The 20,000-nt window shown below is 39.1% G+C and overlaps 1 protein-coding gene and 2 long non-coding RNA genes across 3 annotated transcripts in view; 1 reads left to right on the forward strand and 2 right to left on the reverse strand.

The window, feature by feature from the left end:
- The window catches only part of LOC138050833 (uncharacterized), a 1,013-nt gene extending 470 nt beyond the window's left edge, over window positions 1-543 (forward strand). Inside the window, exon 1 of the mRNA XM_068897108.1 lies at window positions 1-543. This exon is cut by the window's left edge and continues 470 nt beyond it. Coding sequence (XP_068753209.1) covers window positions 1-411 — 411 coding nt within the window. The 3' untranslated portion in view covers window positions 412-543.
- Window positions 544-9,777: 9,234 nt separating this feature from the next.
- On the reverse strand, window positions 9,778-12,634 carry LOC138050834 (uncharacterized). Its single transcript, XR_011132706.1, has 3 exons — window positions 12,326-12,634; window positions 12,155-12,206; window positions 9,778-12,002 (listed from the first exon to the last, which is right to left on the reverse strand). It is a non-coding gene; the product is annotated as an uncharacterized lncRNA (long non-coding RNA).
- Window positions 12,635-18,013: 5,379 nt separating this feature from the next.
- Window positions 18,014-19,892, reverse strand: LOC138054377 (uncharacterized). The gene is made up of 2 exons (XR_011133270.1): window positions 19,747-19,892; window positions 18,014-18,493 (listed from the first exon to the last, which is right to left on the reverse strand). It is a non-coding gene; the product is annotated as an uncharacterized lncRNA (long non-coding RNA).
- Window positions 19,893-20,000: the final 108 nt, after the last annotated feature.

The following is a 20,000-nucleotide window of genomic DNA, read 5'->3' on the forward strand; positions in this document are numbered from 1 at the left end:
AAAAGAGCGGGAGTTCCGAAACAAGATCTAGCAATGTTCTATGTATCGTGCGTGAGATCTCTTATAGATTATGCGGCACCTGTCTTTTCCAACGGTCTCCCACAGTACTTAAAGAACGAGCTGGTAAGGCTCGAGAAAAGAGCAATATCAATAATAACATCAGGAAAGTGCAACTCGGCAATAGAGGTGGGGGTAACACCCATTTTGGAGCGTCATTACGTACTATGCAGCAAGTTTTTTGATAACATTGTCAACGACCCAAACCATAAATTGAAAGCGCTCCTTCCACCGGACTATGACAACTCACGCTATAACCTAAGACGACCGCGCCATTTTAATATGCCAAAGCTTTGTACGAACAGAACAAGAAACACTTTTATATATGCGATGTCCAAACAGTCCAGGCTGTAGTTTTATCCCATATATATACATACTTTATAAGTTAAGATATTTTAACGTAAATACTTTATATGGAATTTTTAATATTGTCTTAATAATCAGTTTTTGACTTATTATCTAGGATTCATTTGTAATTTTTTAAGTATTGTAAAGCATTTGTAAATAATTGCGTAATTCAGCCTGAATAGAAAACCATTAGGGGTATATGGGCAGTTTTGGCCTAGCGTCGTACAGTCGTGATCGCACGTGATTACCCTATGATAACTGGAAGAGAAAGAGTATAGGGCTTGAAAAGTAGGGAGAAGGACTTGGAAACTTGAAGTCACGCTGTGACATTATCCTTAACATAACCATCTATAGCTGCAACACTTTTCCACCTGCCGTGTCTCTGGAAAACTGGATCGCCTATTCCGCTGTTGGCGGCCCTCGTGGCACCCCCTGAGCGAGAAGAGTGTGTCCCGTATGAAGATGGATCCGTGACTACATTCTTTAGACTCTTGGCTAGTTGATCCTTACACGTTGTGTCCGAAACCGGTTTATTATTTTGAATCAGCTTATGAGACGATTTAGTTTTGACTAGAGGTCTAAAGATAAATTCGGTAGAGAGGGGGTTAATATCTAACATACTTAAGTTATCTTTGAGTAGTGAAACTGGACAGACACTACTGCCTGACTGGGCAATCACAACCTCATCTTCTCACCTAAGCTGGTCTGTCTTGCACTTCTCCACTATGATTGTCATGTACCCGACATGCACACTAAAAATTAAAGTGTAATGTTACGAACGCAAAAATGTAAATTTACACCTTGTAACTGTGTAAACTATTAATGTATAGATTTAGCCAAGCCTGAAAGCGGAGCTCCCTGGGTATTTATTCTTACTGCCTGTAGGGTTGGTGAAAACAAAAGGTTTCGAATTGTCCGCGTTCTGATGTTTCCGGTTGCTGCTTCAATAATTAAATCATTTTCTTTTCTTTCTTCTATAGAGAAATTCATTGCCTAACTAGTGAATTCCACGGTAAATTTTACGTTAAAAACCGATATCGCATGAATCAAGAAGCGATGAGCACGAGATCGGTTTTTCGAGTGAAATTTACTTTGGAATTGACCAGTTTGGCACTGAATTTTTCTTGAACCGCATGAGTTTTAACGACGTTCGCGCGAAAATCTTCCCATAATGAAATTTGTTTCATTTCTCGACTGAAGTTAGGTCATAAATTACTTATTCCAAAAATAAAAGAGAATTGGGGAGGTTACCGACTTGGTTTCGGAGAAAAAGGCAAGGAAAAATGCCCTAATTTCGATAGATAGGTCATCATAACGGTGGTCAGGTTGAGGTGGTATTTATCGCCTTTTGTGAAGGCCTTCGACCTTGTAAATGACTTCATACTTTTGAATAAGTTATACAAATATGGAGTTCGTGTAACACGAGAAGTATCTGACTATCTAACAGTTACCTCTGGTGTGCCGCAAGGCTCCCTGTTGGGTCCTTTATTCTTTATAATTTATATTAATGATTTGACAGAGGTTATCAGTGGGGATAGCTAATTTGCCTTATACGCCGCTGATAGCAAATTATATAAGATCATTAATTCTGCTGAGGATATTTCATCCTTTCAGCGTGACGTAGATAAGATTTCTGACTAGTGCAGGGAGAATAAAAGGAAAGTCAACGTTAAGAAATGTAAAATTATGAGAATTACTAGAAAAAAAGAGTCCCCTGGTTAGGGACTATTACATAAATGGTCAAAGTTGGAAAGCGTACATATATATAAGGACTTAGGTTTGCTTCCTAGCTTTAATTTATCATGGAATTTACATATAGATTATATAACTGCTGGTGAAAAGAAGGTGTAAGGACTTTAAGGATATATTAATATATAGATTTAGCCAAGCCTAAAAGCGGAGCTCCCTGGTTATTTATTCTTACTGCCTGTGGGGTTGGTGAAAATAAAAGGTTTCGAATTGTCCGCGTTTTGATGTTTCCGGTTGCTGCTTTAATAATTAAATCATTTTCTTTGCTTTCTTCTATAGAAAAATTCATTGCTTAACTAGTGAATTCCACGCCAAATTTTACGCTAAAAACCGATATTGCATGAATCACGAAGCGATGAGCACGAGATCGGTTTTTTGAGTGAAATTTACTTTGGAATTGACCAGTTTGGCAATGAATTTTCCTTGAACCGCATGAGTTTTAAGGTCGTTCGCGCGAAAATCTTCCCACATTGAAATTTGTTTCATTTCTCTACTGAAGTTAGGTCATAAATTGCTTATTCCAAAAATGAAAAAGAATTGGGGGGGCTACCGACTTTGTTTCGGAGAAAAAGGCAAGGAAAAATGCCCTAATTTCGATAGATAGGTCATCATAACGAGATGTAGCCTCATCTACTCATCCGTTGAAAACCATAAAACTAATATGTCAGAGTGAACGTTTCTGTGCATAGAAATATAGGAGTGAGTTTTTTAGATAACTGCATGCCACTGGGGATGTCGTAAACAGTAGAGTTAATCCTCAACGAGCCTTTTCGCAGAGCTACCTGTTGAAACCACTTCCGGAACTCAGGACACAAGGAAAAAAAATTAAAAAATAAAGATAACTTCTTACTTTGTGCTTTTTTTCATTTCATCGTATTTTGTAGATTGTAAGAAGAGCAAGTGATTCGTGTCTTGACCAACGATCTAAAGGAGTAAAATCCTTTTTTCTAAGAGCATATTTGAAAGTTGTCAACCTCTTCCTTGAACCAAGGCAGCACTGAGGTTCATTTATAGAGCGCTGCCACTCTGCAATAGCCACTTAACCTCCTGACTGCCCCCATAAAGACGACGTACTGTCTAAAAGAAAACACCTTGTCAACTTGTGAAGTTGGAATAAACACAAGCACTGGAGTACATAGTAAATATTGAAGTTGTTTGACCCTGTCTCAGGGCATTTCTTTAATGAAAAGGTAAACTGGATACAAGACTGGTCTGTGACATTACACTCAGAAGAAGTTCTAGCCCGGGGGGGGGGGGGGGGGGGGACTCCCATATGGAACAGACAGGATGCTCGTCTGAAATTTTGAATATAACCTCTAAAGGAGACATTCTGTGCGTGGCTCAAGTTTTTTGTGACACCTAAAGGTGACAATTATGGGCGTGGCTTAAGCATATTTTGACTCCTAAAAACAAGTTAAAAAGAAATTTGACTTATGTTTCTCTTCGCGTAATTCTGTGTTTCTTCGCGGAACCCTAAACGAGACCTTGGCGGCTTACAATATTGGCGCTTTGCCCTGAATACCCTAAGCGAGACCAAAATACAAAATTTACACCCCTAAGCGAGACGACGAGCATCCCCGTCTGTTTCATATGGAAGTCCCCCCCCCCCCCCCCCCCGGGAGTTCTAGTTGCACAGTAGTATGATCAATAACATCGTTTATTGCCATAGTGAGGCTTGATTACAGAATCATAAATACTTGCCCCCCAAAATCCCCTGTGCAATCAACTGATACACCCATGTTCGGGAGACTGCTGGCCTGTTAATTAATTATGCAACATCCATATATGAGGAAAAGAACAATTTGCTAAATAAAAGTGCAATGTCTGCAGGCCCTGCTTTCTGTTAATCCTATCAGTGGCACTTGAGCGACTTAATGGTAGTCTAGCTTTCACAATATCTAAATAATAACAATTTATTATTATTGTAATAATGCAACACAATTGGTGTCAACATGTATGTCAAAACTTGAAGATGGTGTTTTGCTTTCCCCCTTGACTGGCCATTATTTACACATCTATGTTCAAGCCAACGTCCAAGGCAAAATTATGAAAGACTCAAACCTAAGAACATGTGTTTAGGCAAACAGTTGAGGGTCATTGGTTGTATGTATGGTTTATCGTATGTTTATATGGTCTTGTGAGCGCCTTACAGGCAGAACACGCTTTTTGGACGCTCTTCAAATTTTCAATTTTTAGATAAAGACATAATTTCGTCTTACCTCGTTTTATTAACTATTATTTACTATGGCCCTATCATATTCCAGGAGGGCTTTAGAGGCGATTTCGTCTTCGATTTCAAGCAAACTACTGAGCTCAAGCTTTTGGCGTTCTCTGTGTGAACTTGGGATAACAAGATTTAAACCAACACGACGGGGCTGTCGGGCCGGTGTAAGGAAGCAAAGGCCGCTGTTTACGTGCGAGGGACTGCCTCTACAAAGCTCTACACGAAGCATTTTGTCTTCAAATGAAAGTTGTGATTACAGAGACTCATTTGAATAACATGATACTGGACTCAGTTGTTGCTATAGATGGATACACTATTCATAGGAGGGACCGAGATTGGGGTGGGAAGGATAAACGCAAGAAAGGGGGAATCGCGGTGTACGTCCGAGAACAGCTGAAAGTGCTGGATGTCAAACAAGATAGCGCCTTTGAAATGATAAGCCTGCGTTTGTTACTTCCATCTAGTCACCAAATGCTGCTTGTTGGGGTTTACCACCCACCCAAGGTGTCTTATCAAGAAATTGAACTGATCGACGCTATTACAGCACTTGCGGACGGTTTCCTGGACTCTGTCCCCGAAGGCGTGGTTCTGTGTGGGGGAGATGTGAACAGGCTATATCTAGATAGCGTAGTCTCGGCCTCGGGTCTATCGGCGCTGGTAGATTTCCTTACGAGGGGTCAAGCTACTTTAGACAACTGTCTAACTAACAAGCCTGAACTGTTTAACCCACCCTTTCCCTATAAAAATTTGATAAAAACTGATCACACGGGAGTTGTCCTACCGCCGGGCAGGCGGCAGAGAACATCGCAAATTGCAGTTTGCTTACAAGATCCAGTCCTGTGATTGGTCGCATGTCATTGAAGTTGACGACGTTGACTGCGCGGTCGATCGACTAAACGACACCCTTCATGATATTATGGATAGGTGTTTTCCCTTGGGAACTGTTATTCTTTCTACAAGAGACCCCCATTGGATTTCACTTCTGCTCAAGTACTTGCTGAAAAAACGCAGTAAAGCGGCGTCCCGTGGCAAAGAGGCGAAGACGAAAGAACTGACTTTTCTTATATCAGGGATCATAGTCATCGAACGTTCGAATTCTATAAAACGCCTTCCAATATTTCGGTCGGCCAAACCACCCTTCTTCAGGTACAATAAGAGTTTACATTGAATTGCTTGTATGTACATATATATAGTAAATCGATGCTGACGTAATACTGGAAAAAATGTGATAAACTGAAATCTATTACGTTTCTTCGCGTATATTAAGACCGTTGGGATCAATTGTTCTGCCTTTTAAAATTAAAAAAGCATCTCTGGCCTTACAGATCGAGTCTTTGTTAGAACATATTTTTTCGATAGGAATTAATTCCATGTCCTTAGAGATGTTGTGGGGAGAGGAGAGGAAACCTGTCGTGCACGTTTTGTTTTGAAACCATTTTTCGTGTGCTCAATAAAGGGATAGTTATCTTGAAGGCACACTGTTTCTTGTGCTTTCCCCCTTGCGTGACTTATACGGCAAGTTTACGATCTCTTCATTTATGCATTCTAATGATGCTCAGCTTGATGCTAACCCAGGTCCCCAGAGTACTGCCAAGAATGCCATTCGCGATGAGCCATTCACTTTGGTTGTGATCCATTCAACTTCGTTATGCCCCATTTAGTTTGCAAGTATGTGTCTTTCAACCTATGCTAATACACCATTCGGTGCGAAAGTGTGCCACTCAACATTGCCAATTCAATTTAGACATGATGCGTGATGATACGCCATTCAGTTTGGCATTCTTAATTTTGACTAAAGTGCACTAGTCCGTTGTGATTGGTCTACGTAAATTCCGGCTCGTTTAAGCAGACGCTCGTGGGGAAGGAACGCGTGACGAAGCCCTAAGGGCCGATTTACACGGTGCGATTTTTGTCGCATGCGATTGCGATTATCGCAACATTTTTTTTCCCGACGTACTGGACATCGTAAACAAGTTGTAGGCCTGTCGTAAGCTTGACGCATGCGACAAACATCTTACCGTGTAAATCGGCCCTACCAGGTCTCCATTCTCGTTCCCAGAGCTACAATCGCAGCTAGGATCGCAGCTCAGGGAACGAAAATGATTCGAAACAGATTATCCCAGAGTTGCTCGTTTCCCGACCCGCTTGTTAAACGAAGACTCTGGGAACGAGATTGAGCAACATTCGAAAGATACTGGAGTTCATTGAAAGGATTAAGTACTGAGTCGGAGTGTGTAATTTTCAAGAGTAATGTATGGTGTTCCTTTTGGAATAAGGCCGATTATGAGAACATCAACTAAGATAATCCTTTGATGATATTTCTCACAATCTATAGAATACATCAGAATTCATTTGTCCGTGTACAGAGTGATTTAATGTTCACAGTTTGGAGCCTTTAAAGGACATTGCTTAAGCTAAGTACAGGGACGGCGGAGCGTATTTTGTATTGGGAGCGCTAGCGTCGAAGTCGCTAACATGCAGAGCGTTCCTGGGAAATACTAAGCAAGAAATTTCTGAAATCTTGAAGCTACGAAAAGCTACTTTCAGAAATCTCTACGAGTAATCAAAAAAATTAACGTAGATCAACCGAAAACGAAAACGAATACGAAAGTGGTAATTTATAGGATCCGCGCCCATCAAAACAATTTACCGATTTTACAGTTAAAATGTGAAATTCACTAGTTAGGCAATGAAGTTTTCTATAGAAGAAAGCAAAGAAAATGATTTAATTATGAAGCAGAAACCGAAACATCAAACCGCGGACAATTCGAAACCTTTTATTTTCACTAACCCTACAGGCAGTAAGAATAAATAACCAGGGAGCTCCGCTTTTAGGCTTGGCTAAATCTATACTGTCTATATATTATGATGTTGACTAACCACAAAAGTTGTCACTCGTTCACAGCGGATCCAGGTCTCAAGAGCAGGAATCGAACTTAAAAACAGGGTTTTGAAGGAAGCAACCGTGGACAATCTTCCTATCGGCGTAGTTACAAGTTGAGAAACTAAATATTTTAAGCAAGAGCCGATACAACGTAGATTTGATTTTAGTGGTGTACAATAAGAGTTTAGATTGAATTGCTTCTATGTACATATACCGGTATATATAGTAAATCGATGCTAACGTAATACTTGAAAAATGTGATAAAACATGGCAGTTACAACGAATTTGAATTCAAATACTAAGAGTCACGGAAAAATAACGGAAATCACTCAAAATAATAGACTGAAATCTAATACGTTTCTTCGCGTATATTAAGACCGTTGGGATCAATTGTCCTGCTTTTTAAAATTAAAAAAAGCTTCCCTGGCCTTACGGATCGAGTCTCTGTTAGAAAATATTTTTTCGATAGGAATTAATTCCATGTCCTTAGAGATGTTGTGGGGAGAGGAGAGGAAACCTGTCGTCCACGTTTTGTTTTGAAACCATTTTTCGTGTGCTCAATAAAGGGATAGTTATCTTGAAGGCACACTGTTTCTTGTGCTTTCCCACTTGCGTGACTTATACGGCAAGTTTACGATCTGTTCATTTATGCATTCTAATGAGGTCAGCTTGATGCTAACCCAGGTCCCCAGAATACTGCCAAGAATGCCATTCGCGATGAGCCATTCACTTTGGTTGTGATACATTCAACTTCGTTTTGCCCCATTTAGTTTGCAAGTTTGTGTCTCTCAACCTATGCTAATGCTAATACACCATTCGGTTCGAAAGTGTGCCACTCAACATTGCCAATTCAATTTAGACATGATGCGTGATGATACGCCATTCAGTTTGGCATTCTTAATTTTGACTTAAGTGCACTAGTCCGTTGTGATTGGTCTACGTAAATCATGGCCGGCTCGTTTAAGCAGACGCTCGTGGGGAAGAAACGCTTGACGAAGCCCTAAGGGCAGATTTACACGGTACGATTTTTGTCGCATGCGATTGCGATTATTGCAATTTTTTTTTTCCCGACGTGACATCGTAAACAAGTTGTAGGCCTGTCGTAAGCTTGACGCATGCGACAAACATCTTACCGTGTAAATCGGCCCTACGAAGGTCCCCATTCTCATTCCCAGAGCTACAATCGCAGCTAGGATCGCAGCTCAGGGAACGAGAATGATTCGAAACAGATTATCCCAGGGTTGCTCGTTTCCCGACCTGCTTGTTAAGGGGAACGAAGACTCTGGGAACGAGATTGAGCAAGATTCGAAAGATACTGGAGTTTAATATCATTAGGACAGACAGTGAAATATTGAAAGAGGCGGAATCCTTTTACCGACAACTCTATTCCTCCTGTAGTCCACAGGTTGATGAAACGTACTCGAACATCTTCTTTCCAGAAGTGAACACTGTGATGCTAGATGAACAGGAAAAAAATGAATGCGAAGGTCTATTGACTGAAGTTGAATGCCTAGAAAGTTTGAAATCAATGGAATCAAATAAAAGCCCTGGAAGTGACGGCCTCCCAGCCGAATTCTACCAATTACCCTCCTAAACTGTGATTACAAAATTGCGACTAAATCTATTACTAGTCGAATGCGTAAAGTTCTACCAAGAATTATTAACAATGACCAAACCGGCTTCCTAAAATGCCGATTTTTTGGAGAGAACATTCGGCTTCTGGATAGTATTATAAATTACACAAATACTGAACAAATTCCTGGCCTTTTATTATTTGTCGACTTCGAGAAAGCCTTTGATAGTGTAGAGTGGAGTTTTATTCAGGGGCACCCAACGACCAATTTGTTGTAAAATGTATTATTATACCCCAGTTAATGAAAATAAATGTTATTAAGGCATTTTCAGGTGTTTTTCAGTGTTGCTGGGAAAAAATTATCTGTTCCTTTTTCCCAGCAAGACACACAAAAAATTTCCCAGCCAGCTAGATAAAATTGGTTGGTTTCCCAGCCAGCTGATCAAATTTATTTCCCAGCCAGGAATTAAATAAATTAATTAATTACTTAATTAACATATTAATATATATATATATATATATATATATATATATATATATATATATATATATCATATATAACTTCAATTTAACTGATGAGTGGCCCAACTCCTTGTTGGTCTACGAAACAGACCTGTATTAAAGTCCATATGAAACTATATTGAGTAGAAAAACATTGTTATATCATATATATATATAAATGAAAGGAATACTACTACTACTACTACTACTACTAATAATAATAATGATGATGATGATAACAATAACAATACCTATATTGATAATGATAATGGAACGATAATGTGAAACACACAGCTGTAGTTCTTGTGTTAGTATGATACTCTACATGTACTGCTGTCTCGAGCAGTTTGAATTTTAGGAGCCTTTTGTCACCCTGGAAAGCGAGCACAGAATTCATAATACCTAGCACCATTGTACACAAAAGCAATAAAATACTTGCTAGGATAAACCTGTATAATTTTGTCTACAATAAGGTAGAACAACTGGAACCTTGAAATAGCTCTTCATTTTACATTTTTATTCATCTCTTCAGTTACACAATTGCTAATGTCCTATTCCTTGCTATTTCCATGGTAGCCTGAAAAATAATTAAAAAGGAAATAAATTAGAGACCAATATTAATTGAGTAGTGCCAGCAGTAATGCTGATTGAGTTTTCAGATCTAGCTATGGACTCACTAATCATTGTTATCACAGGGGACCCACACAAAGGGTGAATTTAGAAGCAATGTATGAGAATAGCAAAAAGTTCCATAATTATTATTGTACTATTCTGCAATAAATATTTACACAAGATGAGGATAAACTATCTGAAATGATCTTGTGCTGTTGTTATTATGGCTGAAAATGGCAAATTGTAGCAATTTTTACCAGAGCAACACACGTCCTTGAAATCGCTAAATTTCCCACAAGCAGCCACAATAACGACACAGCAGAACATTTCGGATGAAGGTTTGTTTATTCTCATCTTATATGCAAATATTTATCCCAGAATTGTACAATAATATGGAACTTTTTGCTATTCTCATACATTGCTTCTAAATTCAATAATACCAAGGGTCAAACACATTATGTAGGCAACCTGTGATTGTTAGTATTTGTAAAAAGTAGACTCAAGCCCCTGTAATTCTTAGATGCAGAAACCTTACGCTTAAGTTGAAACATGTTTATTTATCATGAATGTCTTTGCGGATTGGCAAAAAAAAACAGCTTGAGGTAATAAGATCTATTTGTCATCATGGTGCAGAGCAGTCAACATATTTAGCTATATATCTTTCCAGATCAAATATGACAGTCACATCTTGAGCTGGATGGATAACAAGATCAGTAAAATTTCTGCAGGCCATATAGGTCTAGCACTTAAACTGGCCAAATTGAATGGACTTTCTCCATGCCATAAATTATTTTAATAAAATTTAAAATGTTACCATGACTGAAAAACTGTTGAGCATCTTCCTCCCAATGACACGGATTTGCAGCCATTCACATTAAAGGAGAATTGAAACTTAATAGACAACTGAATAGAGGGCCAAAAAGGAAACAAAGTTCTCAGTGCAAACCATGAATGCCCTAACTCAACCTGACGGAAGAGAGAGAGTCATAAGAATGAACAAACAAAGAATGCCCATCGTCACAAGCCTAACTCAACCTGACGGAAGAGAGATGGTCGTAAGAATGAACAAACAATGAATGGCCATCGTCACAAGCCTAACTCAACCTGATGGAAGAGAGATGGTCGTAAGAATGAACAAACAATGAATGGCCATCGTCACAAGCCTAACTCCACCTGATGGAAGATAGAGGGTCGTAAGAATGAACAAACAAAGAATGGCCATCGTCACAAGCCTAACTCAACCTGATGAAAGAGAGAGGGTCGTAAGAATGAACAAACAAAGAATGCCCATCTTCACAAGCCTAACTCAGTTTGGCTTTGTACAGAGACAAAGTATGACTAAAGATAATTTGTGATTGTTGAAAAGGAAAAGTAAACAATCTGCCAAGTAAAAAAGAATTAGTGCTGTTGGTCACAATAACAAATAATTGTTTTGTCAATGTATGTGTTGATGACAACAGTTATTGCTGACACAATCATACATTGTAAGAACAATAGACTAAGTATGTCTTAATTAAGCACTCTACCCAATACAAACAGCTGATCATCAGAAGCATTCTCACAATTAAAACCACAGTCTGACCAAAACCAACAAAGTTTTCTTAGTCAGAGAAAAAAAAAACAATAATAAAAGCCTGCATATACGAACATATATATAATTTTTGTCTGGCAAAATAGGGATGCTTGGATGCAGGCTTAAAGTGGATTGTTGACAAGGTCCTAATTTGTATGTAGGAGATATAGGTACTGATTGCCAGAAAAATAAATATTTGCGATCTCAAAGTCAAACTCCTTGGATAAAGTGTTTATTGCAATTTAACTGTTACTCACATAATTATAGAACCTGCTTGATTTTAGTTAACTAAACAGGGTTTTGTATAATTATGCCAAATATCTGCCAACAGGTTCTTACAAAAGGATCTCTTCGCAGGAGTTCTCGAGAGTAATAAATCGTCTTTCTAACGAAATAAACTAAATTAAAATAAGTGCGAATTTTTCTTGATTTTTACCTTGTGTTCACTTTGAGGAAAGCACCTGGTTGATCCCGTGGCTGCCTACACGAATAAGAAAAATACGTACTGCCGTCAATTTTTTACAATTCGATCGTTGGCTCAATTCGCTTCAACTGTAAAAGATCATCACGCACTTGACTAATACAGATAACCGAAAAAAAGCATTAAAACAACTACATTAGGAAGTCTTATACCTCCGAAAACGCTAACACCAAACACATTGTACACCGTCGAAAGTCTGGTAGACTGTGAATGAAAATACAAGTTAATACTGTTAAATTCACTCTGTTCATTTCAATTCAGTGTAGAAGAACATCACGAGAATCTCAGCATACAGATAAAATAACAATGGAAATTAATCTTACATGTAAATGAGGAAAACAGCACAATCCGTGTTCGTCGATCTGTGAAACCTCCGCGCGCTTTTCTATAACAAACGACCGAAGAAAACCGACACAGGTTTTTTCCGCAAGCGCAATCACTCTGACCAGCCGTCGTTTGTCGTTCTCAGTCTTCAGAGTTTCTACAGCCAGCTCGGGTTGAGTCAGTAATTCCCAGGCAAAACCTCTATCAATGATAAATTTCCCAGCCAGCTCATCGGAACACCTGTATTTTTGCCAGCCAGCAAGATTCCTCTGGGGAACAGATAAAGTGAGGAACAGATCCGTTGGGTGCCCCTGTTTATTGAGAAGACCCTAAAATATTACAACTTTGGACCATCCTTAATTGCGTAGATAAAATTATTCTACACTGACATCAGCGGCTGTATCCAAAACAACGGCTGGGCCTCGGAGTTCTTCACATTAAGTCGCGGCGTAAGACAGGGCTGTCCCCTCTCCCCGTATTTGTTCATTCTATGAGCAGAAATTTTAGGTAGTGCAGTAAGAAAGGATAAAGAGGTTCATAGAATCATGATCTTGGGAACCGAATGCAAAATTTTGCAATACGCAGATGATACGACAATGATTTTAGATGGCTCACAATCCTCATTTTCAAGCCGCTCTATACTTGTTTGACGCATTTGGCTCTATGTCCGGCTTAAAAGTCAATTACGATAAAACGGAATCCCTCTGGATCGGCTTATTCAAAAACTTAAACAACACATTATTCTCTAACAAACAAATAACATGGGCTTAAGGAAAAGTCTACGCCTTGGGAGCCTGGTTTTCGACCTTAGAAGAAAACGCTTTTTACGTTAACTTTCCCAAAAAAATTGAGAGAATAAAAAACATTTTAAATAGCTGGTCTGCTAGAAGATTAAATCTTCTAGGTAAAATCACAATCATAAAATCTTTAGCAGTATCTCAAATTGTGCATGTTCTATCCTCTCTCTCAACTGATCAGGGTGCACTTAAAGAGATTAATACCTTGTTGTATGATTTTCTCTGGAATGGTAAAGGGGACAAAATCAAAAGGACAGAAATGATTACGATAAAGGTGGACTCAAAATGATAGATATCCAAAGCTGTAATAAATCTCTAAAAATGAAGTGGGTACAAGGTTACTTACATGACGATAATCATGGCAAATGGAAGCTTTTCCTGGACTTCCACCTCCAGAGGTGTGGAGGGAAACTAGTGTTTTTAAGTAACCTTAAGCCACAGGATGTTCCGCAGCTTAATTTAAGAGATCCCTTCTTGAGAGAAATTATAGAACACTGGACAGATTTGAGCTACAAAGGAAAACACCTTGATTTTAACGCCATGGGTATATGGCTCAACTCGCTGATTAGAATAGAAAACCGACCCTTTTTCTGTATATCTTCGCTCAAGAAAGGGGTAAAAGAGGTTAGAGATCTACTTAATCAAGATCAGACATTCTTAAGCTACAATGCTTTTATTGCCAAGTATAATATCAAAACCAACTATCTTGAGTATTTCAAAGTAATAGCGGCCTTAAAGCAATTCAAGAAAGTATGCCCACCTGCCTTAGTTAACCCATCTACAAATGACACAGCGAGCCTTCTGTCACACCCAAATATCAATAAAGAATCGTACAGACGCCTCGTGCAAGACAAAGCCTTTACACCATTACAGAGCCAAGAAAAATGGCTCGCTGAGAAGAACATAGTAGGAAATTCGGCCGTTAATTGGCGAAATGCTTACTATCTGCCATTCCTTTGTACAAGAGAAACAAAGCTTAGAGTATTCCAGTTTAAATTTCTACATAGACGAATAGCCACAAATGATTTTCTCTGCAAGATAGGCATAAAACAAGTGGACTCTTGTTCTTTCTGCGGGGAATCTACTGAAACTTTAGTCCACCTGTTTTGGAATTGCAAATATACCCAAGCCTTTTGGAAAAAAGTACTTGAATGGATTTCCCAAAAAATTGTGAATCTTAAAGACTCTGTTTTTTCTCCCTTTTTGTGCCTAGGTTTAGTTGAAAATGTATCAAATGTACTTTTACACCACCTGCTCCTTATCGCTAGGCATTACATATATACCTGTAAATTAAAGAACTCCATACCTAAGCTGCAAGTATATATACATCTTTTGCTAACCTCAATGAAAATTGAAAAAAAAGATTGCTCTAGAAAACTGCACCCTTAACTATTGGAATCCATTGAAGGACGCCTTCTAGTACTAAAATAACAGCAACGACGCAAAAATTATATTTCAAGAAGTAAGCGGTAAAATAAAATATAAAAAAGGTTATTTTTAGGTAAAAGCATAAGTAATGATTTGACATAGAAGTACAAGCTGTTGTATTATTTTTAGCGTATGCGTAACCGTATCCTTGTAATGTAAGTAACGTTTGGTAAATAGTGTAAGTAGTCGTCTAAAATATTATATTGTTTTGTATTGAGAAATAAAAATAAATAAATAAATAAAGATACTGGAGTTCATTGAAAGGAATAAGTGCTGAGTTGGAGTGTGTAATTTTCAAGAGTAATGTATCGTGTTCCTATTTGAATGAGGCCGATTATGAGAGCATCAACTAAGGTAATCCGTTGATGATATTTCTCACAATATATAGAATACATCAGAATTCATTTGTCCGTGTACAGAGTGATTTAATGTTCACAGTTTGGAGCCTTTAAAGGACATTGCTTAAGCTAAGTACAGGGACGGCGGAGCGTATTTTGTATTGGGGGCGCTAACGTCGAAGACGCTAACTTGTAGGGGGTTCTGGGGAAATTCCACGCCAGAACATTTTGAAATCTTGAAGCTCGGAAATGCTACTTTCAGAATTGTCGACGAGATGTCAAAAAAATTAACGTAGATCAACCGTAAAATGACAGATGTTTTACTTCTTATTTTTATTTTTTGCTTGAAATTGGAGGAACTAAATTGGCTTATTTGCATCTGTCGGAATGCTTCAGAAAGTTCTTTTGTCGAAGCGAAAAAAGACCCACAAATGACTTCGGTAATTGCTTGACATTCTCTGTCTTTGTTATTCTTTTGACGCACGATTTTGGAGTTAATACACTTAAAACTTAAAAAATGTGTATATCTATAAAAACCGCTTTCAAAACTGCAATAAATTGCGCTGAAAACATAGCCTCGTCAGGCATGTTCCGCCGTCTTGGGGTCAAGATACTCTGTCACCCAGTGGATGGGGCACCAGGTGGGTTGGCTTGTCCACAGACTTCATATAAAGTTCCTCCTTCGTCAAGTATTACTCTAGGAAATTTTATATAATTCCATTCCTTCTTTGTGTTGATGAGAGATCCTTTCACCATTCGGTTGATTCTCACGCTCTCTGCTATTTGTCTTAACATGGCATCATTACCATACACTCCAGTCACGGACATTTTAAACTCTTGTCGTTCCTTCCCATGCTTTTCTACGCAATGTCTCCACAATGCTGATTTTTCGTCCCGATTCTCTTAGCCCCCCGCATGATCCGTGCCTCTTGTATGGTTAATAATCAGCATTATGGATGGAGACATTGCGTAGATAAGGATGCGAAGGAACGACAAGAGTTCAAAATGTCCGTGAGTGGAGTGTACGGTAATGATGCCATGTTAGGACAAATAGCAGAGAGCGTGAGAATCAACCTAGTGGCGAAAGGATCTCACATCAACACGAAGAAGGAATGGAATTATTGCCAACGAGCCAGCCGAGCGAAGACGCGAGGCTACGAGGCGGCAGCATTATAGAGCCATGCGAAAGTACTGTGCAGGCTGAATTAATCTCGAGTGATCCAGAGGTCTGTTTGTAAGGTAAGATTCCTGGGTGTAAGGTAAGATTCCTGAGATTCCAATGACGTAGTGAAAATTGCAGAGATTGTGACGTCAAGGCCGCGTGGTTCTGATCGTCGATGCTCACCGGCTTTGGCATTCATCGAGTGGAGTTGAGACCAAGTTGAGGTAAGAAAAACGTCATTTTCGCCCGTTTTTGTAAGTTTTATTTGTTTTTATTACCAATTCTACGTGATTCAGTGTACTTACTTTAGTTAAGTGCCACTGTGGTATATTTATCGAGCTAGCAAGCTCAACAATCGGCCAGTGGGCCAAAAGAGTACTCGGCCACGGTGCCAAATTCGACCAGTGTGCCAAATCCAGAAAACGCCAGCGGGCATAAAGCAATGAAAGAAACTGAGAAACCTCTTTAAACTGGATTGAATCTAAGCAAAGCAAAAGCAAACGACAACTGTAGCAAACTATCGGCCAGCGAGCCACACGAGAGTAAACTCGACATCTTCCAGTGAGCCAACTTTGTCACCGCCAGCGAGCAAAAAGCAAGCAAAGCAACTGAGATTTAACTTAACTTAAGCTTAAGTTAATCAAATTCAAAGCAAACATAACGTTTCAAGCGACGAGCGAGCAAGCTACAATAAACAGAGGAAACAGAGTGCTTTGTAAATAAGGACATAATATAATCGAAATATATTGTCACTGTTTATGCTCACATGTTAGAGATTTGACTTAACTATACAACAAGCCTCACAACGAAATCCATGTCAGTTTTTGTGTAAAGCCTCAAATAACGTTTTTGTCAATGAAATGTAGCATTCTATTGTTCTTTGCCCAAGGACGTCATAAAATTGAAATTGTTGTTGGGTTCATTATTGTTCTGTATTCTTTTGCTGAAACTGTAATGCCGCGATGATTTAAAACCCAAAACCTCTTTCCATTTTGGCATTTCTCCGCTGTCGATCGAAATATGCACATCACAATTTCAGACATTGAAGTTGTTTTGAATACTTGACTACAAAAAAGTGACATGCACAAAACATGACTCTGTGTTTTAAAATTACCAATTAGTATTTGATATTAATGGTTCCTCGTTGGCACTTAGTGAGAGCTATATCTAGATAAAACTTCCTAGAGTAATACTTGACGAAGGAGGAACGTGAGACACCCTATGTGAGGCCTTACATGAAGTCTGTGGACTAGCCAAGACACTTGGTGCATCATACACTTTGTACCAGAGTATCTTGAATCCAAGATGGCGGAACATGCCTGACGAGGCTGAGTTTTCAGCGAAATTTATTGCAGTTTTTAAAGCGGTTTTTATAGATATACACATTTTTACAGTTTTAAGTGTATTAACTCCAAAATCGTGCGTCAAAAGAATAACAAAGACAGAGAATGTCAAGCAATTACCGAAGTCATATGTGGGAAAAGTTGGGAATTCCTAGGAATTCCCAAAAAATTGGGGTATCATTTCGCAAGGGCGTGGCCTACTAGAATTTCGTCCAATTAATCAGAAAAGGAAAAAGTTAACCAATAACAACAGAGTGTAGGACTCCGTTAGCACTTCCTTACTGCGCATGCAATGGGTGTTGTAATGTTATGCCACGCCATACATTGATATTGCGCGTAGGAGGAAATCACGCTTTGGAAAGAACTTGGAAAGATCATTCCTCCATTTTCATGAAGGGGGTTGATGGGAGTGAGGGGTGAGATAGGGGGCGGGGGAGGGGGGCTTGAGGAGAGGACTCTGAATACTGGAATGACTTATGTTCTGCTGAAGCGAGAACGGTGGTACCAACGGTTATGTTGTTATTTTGATAGGTGTCAAATTAAAACAAAATTAAAGGGATCTCGTTTAATATCCCGCCAAGAGATATTAATTATATGCCTTCATCTGCTCTATGACAGGTGCTCTCTCAGTGTTTAATGCAACCGTACTAAAGTCCTTTTAATTTTCACGCTATTCACTATGTAATTATTACCATTATTATTTTATCATGAAGTATCCAATTATGATAAATGCTGCACACTTGAGATCTCCGTCCTTTCACTTAACGCAAAAGGGACATAGCTGCGCATGCCACCATCAGGAGGACGCTGACCACGGGAGATGAACCACCATTGCAGAGATCTGTGTCGCAACAATCTAGTTTGCATTTTCCACCAGCATCCTTGCATGCTTTTAATTCTGTTTCGGAAGTATCGCAGTATAACTTGGCTTGACATGATTTGACGAAACGCTTGGTTTCAACAGTAGCGACCGTGAAATCCGTGCTAAGCGTCGCACACCGATCAACGGCGGAAGAAACACAGTCCGTCTCTTCTTGATTCTTCTCGCATTCCTCCAGACTTGTGGTACTGGCACAGGTGTAGCACTTGAGTCCAGAAGCTGCAATGAAAAAAAAAAACTTGTCAGAAACCACTTTCCACAGCCCTGAGAGCTTTCGGAACTGAGCTAATCAGACGGCGTTGTACGTTTGCCCAAAGCAGCCGCGCCTGAGGAGACTATTAAATCTAAATGCTGTCAAGTGAAAAGACAGTATTAGTGCCAGAAACTATTCTTAACTGTTTTGGGCTACGGATGCCCAGGATAGATGCAGAAAATCGGTTAAAAGGTGGGAAGGATGCTCTTATTGTCCTTTCAGTGAGTCTTGTGTCCGATGGGATTCAAAGATTTACATTGCCTAATATGGGAACCTCCTGGAGTCTGTATGTATGTGAATTCACCTTTAGCCTAAAAACACTAGTAGCATATCTGTTGCAACAGGAACCTGAAAGGAATGATTACGACTCATGAAAGAATGATAAATGTCCGCATTCTTTCCGACCAAATATATTAGAGGGATAGCTTAAGTGCCTTATTGCTAATATCCAACTTTCCAACTTCTTTCAACTGATTTTGGCGGGTAAGAACTTAATGCACTTGCTCCCCTCGATATCTGAACACATGTGATAGATAGCGATACACACACTTTTGACCTAATACCGACGCTTTCGAAGTATTTTTCTAAATGAAGGCTTTGAGGCCATTTCATACAATACACTGTACTCATTTCACTTTCCAATAAACTGCACCCATGAGTTTAAATATCTTGCCTAGAATAGCTATACTAATTCTGAGCGACTATCTAAACTCGTAAAATAAAAATATTGTTGTTGTATCAACTAGGCTTGCTCTCCAAATGAGTGGGTGTCAACATGTTCACTAAAATGGAACCTTAGTTTAAAAGCAATTAACGTGGGTTTTCTTGAACTATTCATTTGTTTCTTAGTAAGCAGATGAATTATTGAGAAGTTAAGTTTCCTGAGGTGTTTGATGTTAACAATCACTTTTTATACTGAAACTTTCGGAAAGAGAAAAGCACGGATTGACTACAGCAAACCCTTAATCGGAAGGACGAACCTGAACATTCAGAAACACGAAAGCCTGTGAAGCTACCTTGGTCAAAGTTTTAATGCTTATAAAAAAGCAGTGGTTCGCTTTCAGTCAACAACAAATGTTAGTGAAGAGACTGTGAAATGTTGAAGAGTTCGACTATGATTCAGTTTTAAAATTTCGACATTGATTACTCCTCCTGTAAGGGTCTAAGCTTAATTTCCTTTATGAAAAATACTTTAAAAACTTGAAAATCGGTAACTTACCGAAAGAGAAGCAAAAGAGAAAAGCCAAGGCAAACAGCGTTTTCATCTTGTAGTTCGGTCGTTGGGAACCTTCAAAACTAACGAGTGATCAAGTTGGTATGCCGCACCTCAGAGTTGTGAAACCCGGGACTCAAAGAGACAGGCTTATATAGGCTCCAAGCTGCCAAGCGTGCTGTCGAATATTGGCCCAAGTGATGGCCATTCAATGTCAAAAAAGACAAAAGTGAGTGGCAGTTATCAAGTGCGAACCAATC

This window comes from Montipora capricornis, chromosome 6 (assembly GCF_036669925.1).
Source record: "Montipora capricornis isolate CH-2021 chromosome 6, ASM3666992v2, whole genome shotgun sequence".
Classification (NCBI taxonomy): Eukaryota; Metazoa; Cnidaria; class Anthozoa; order Scleractinia; family Acroporidae; genus Montipora; species Montipora capricornis.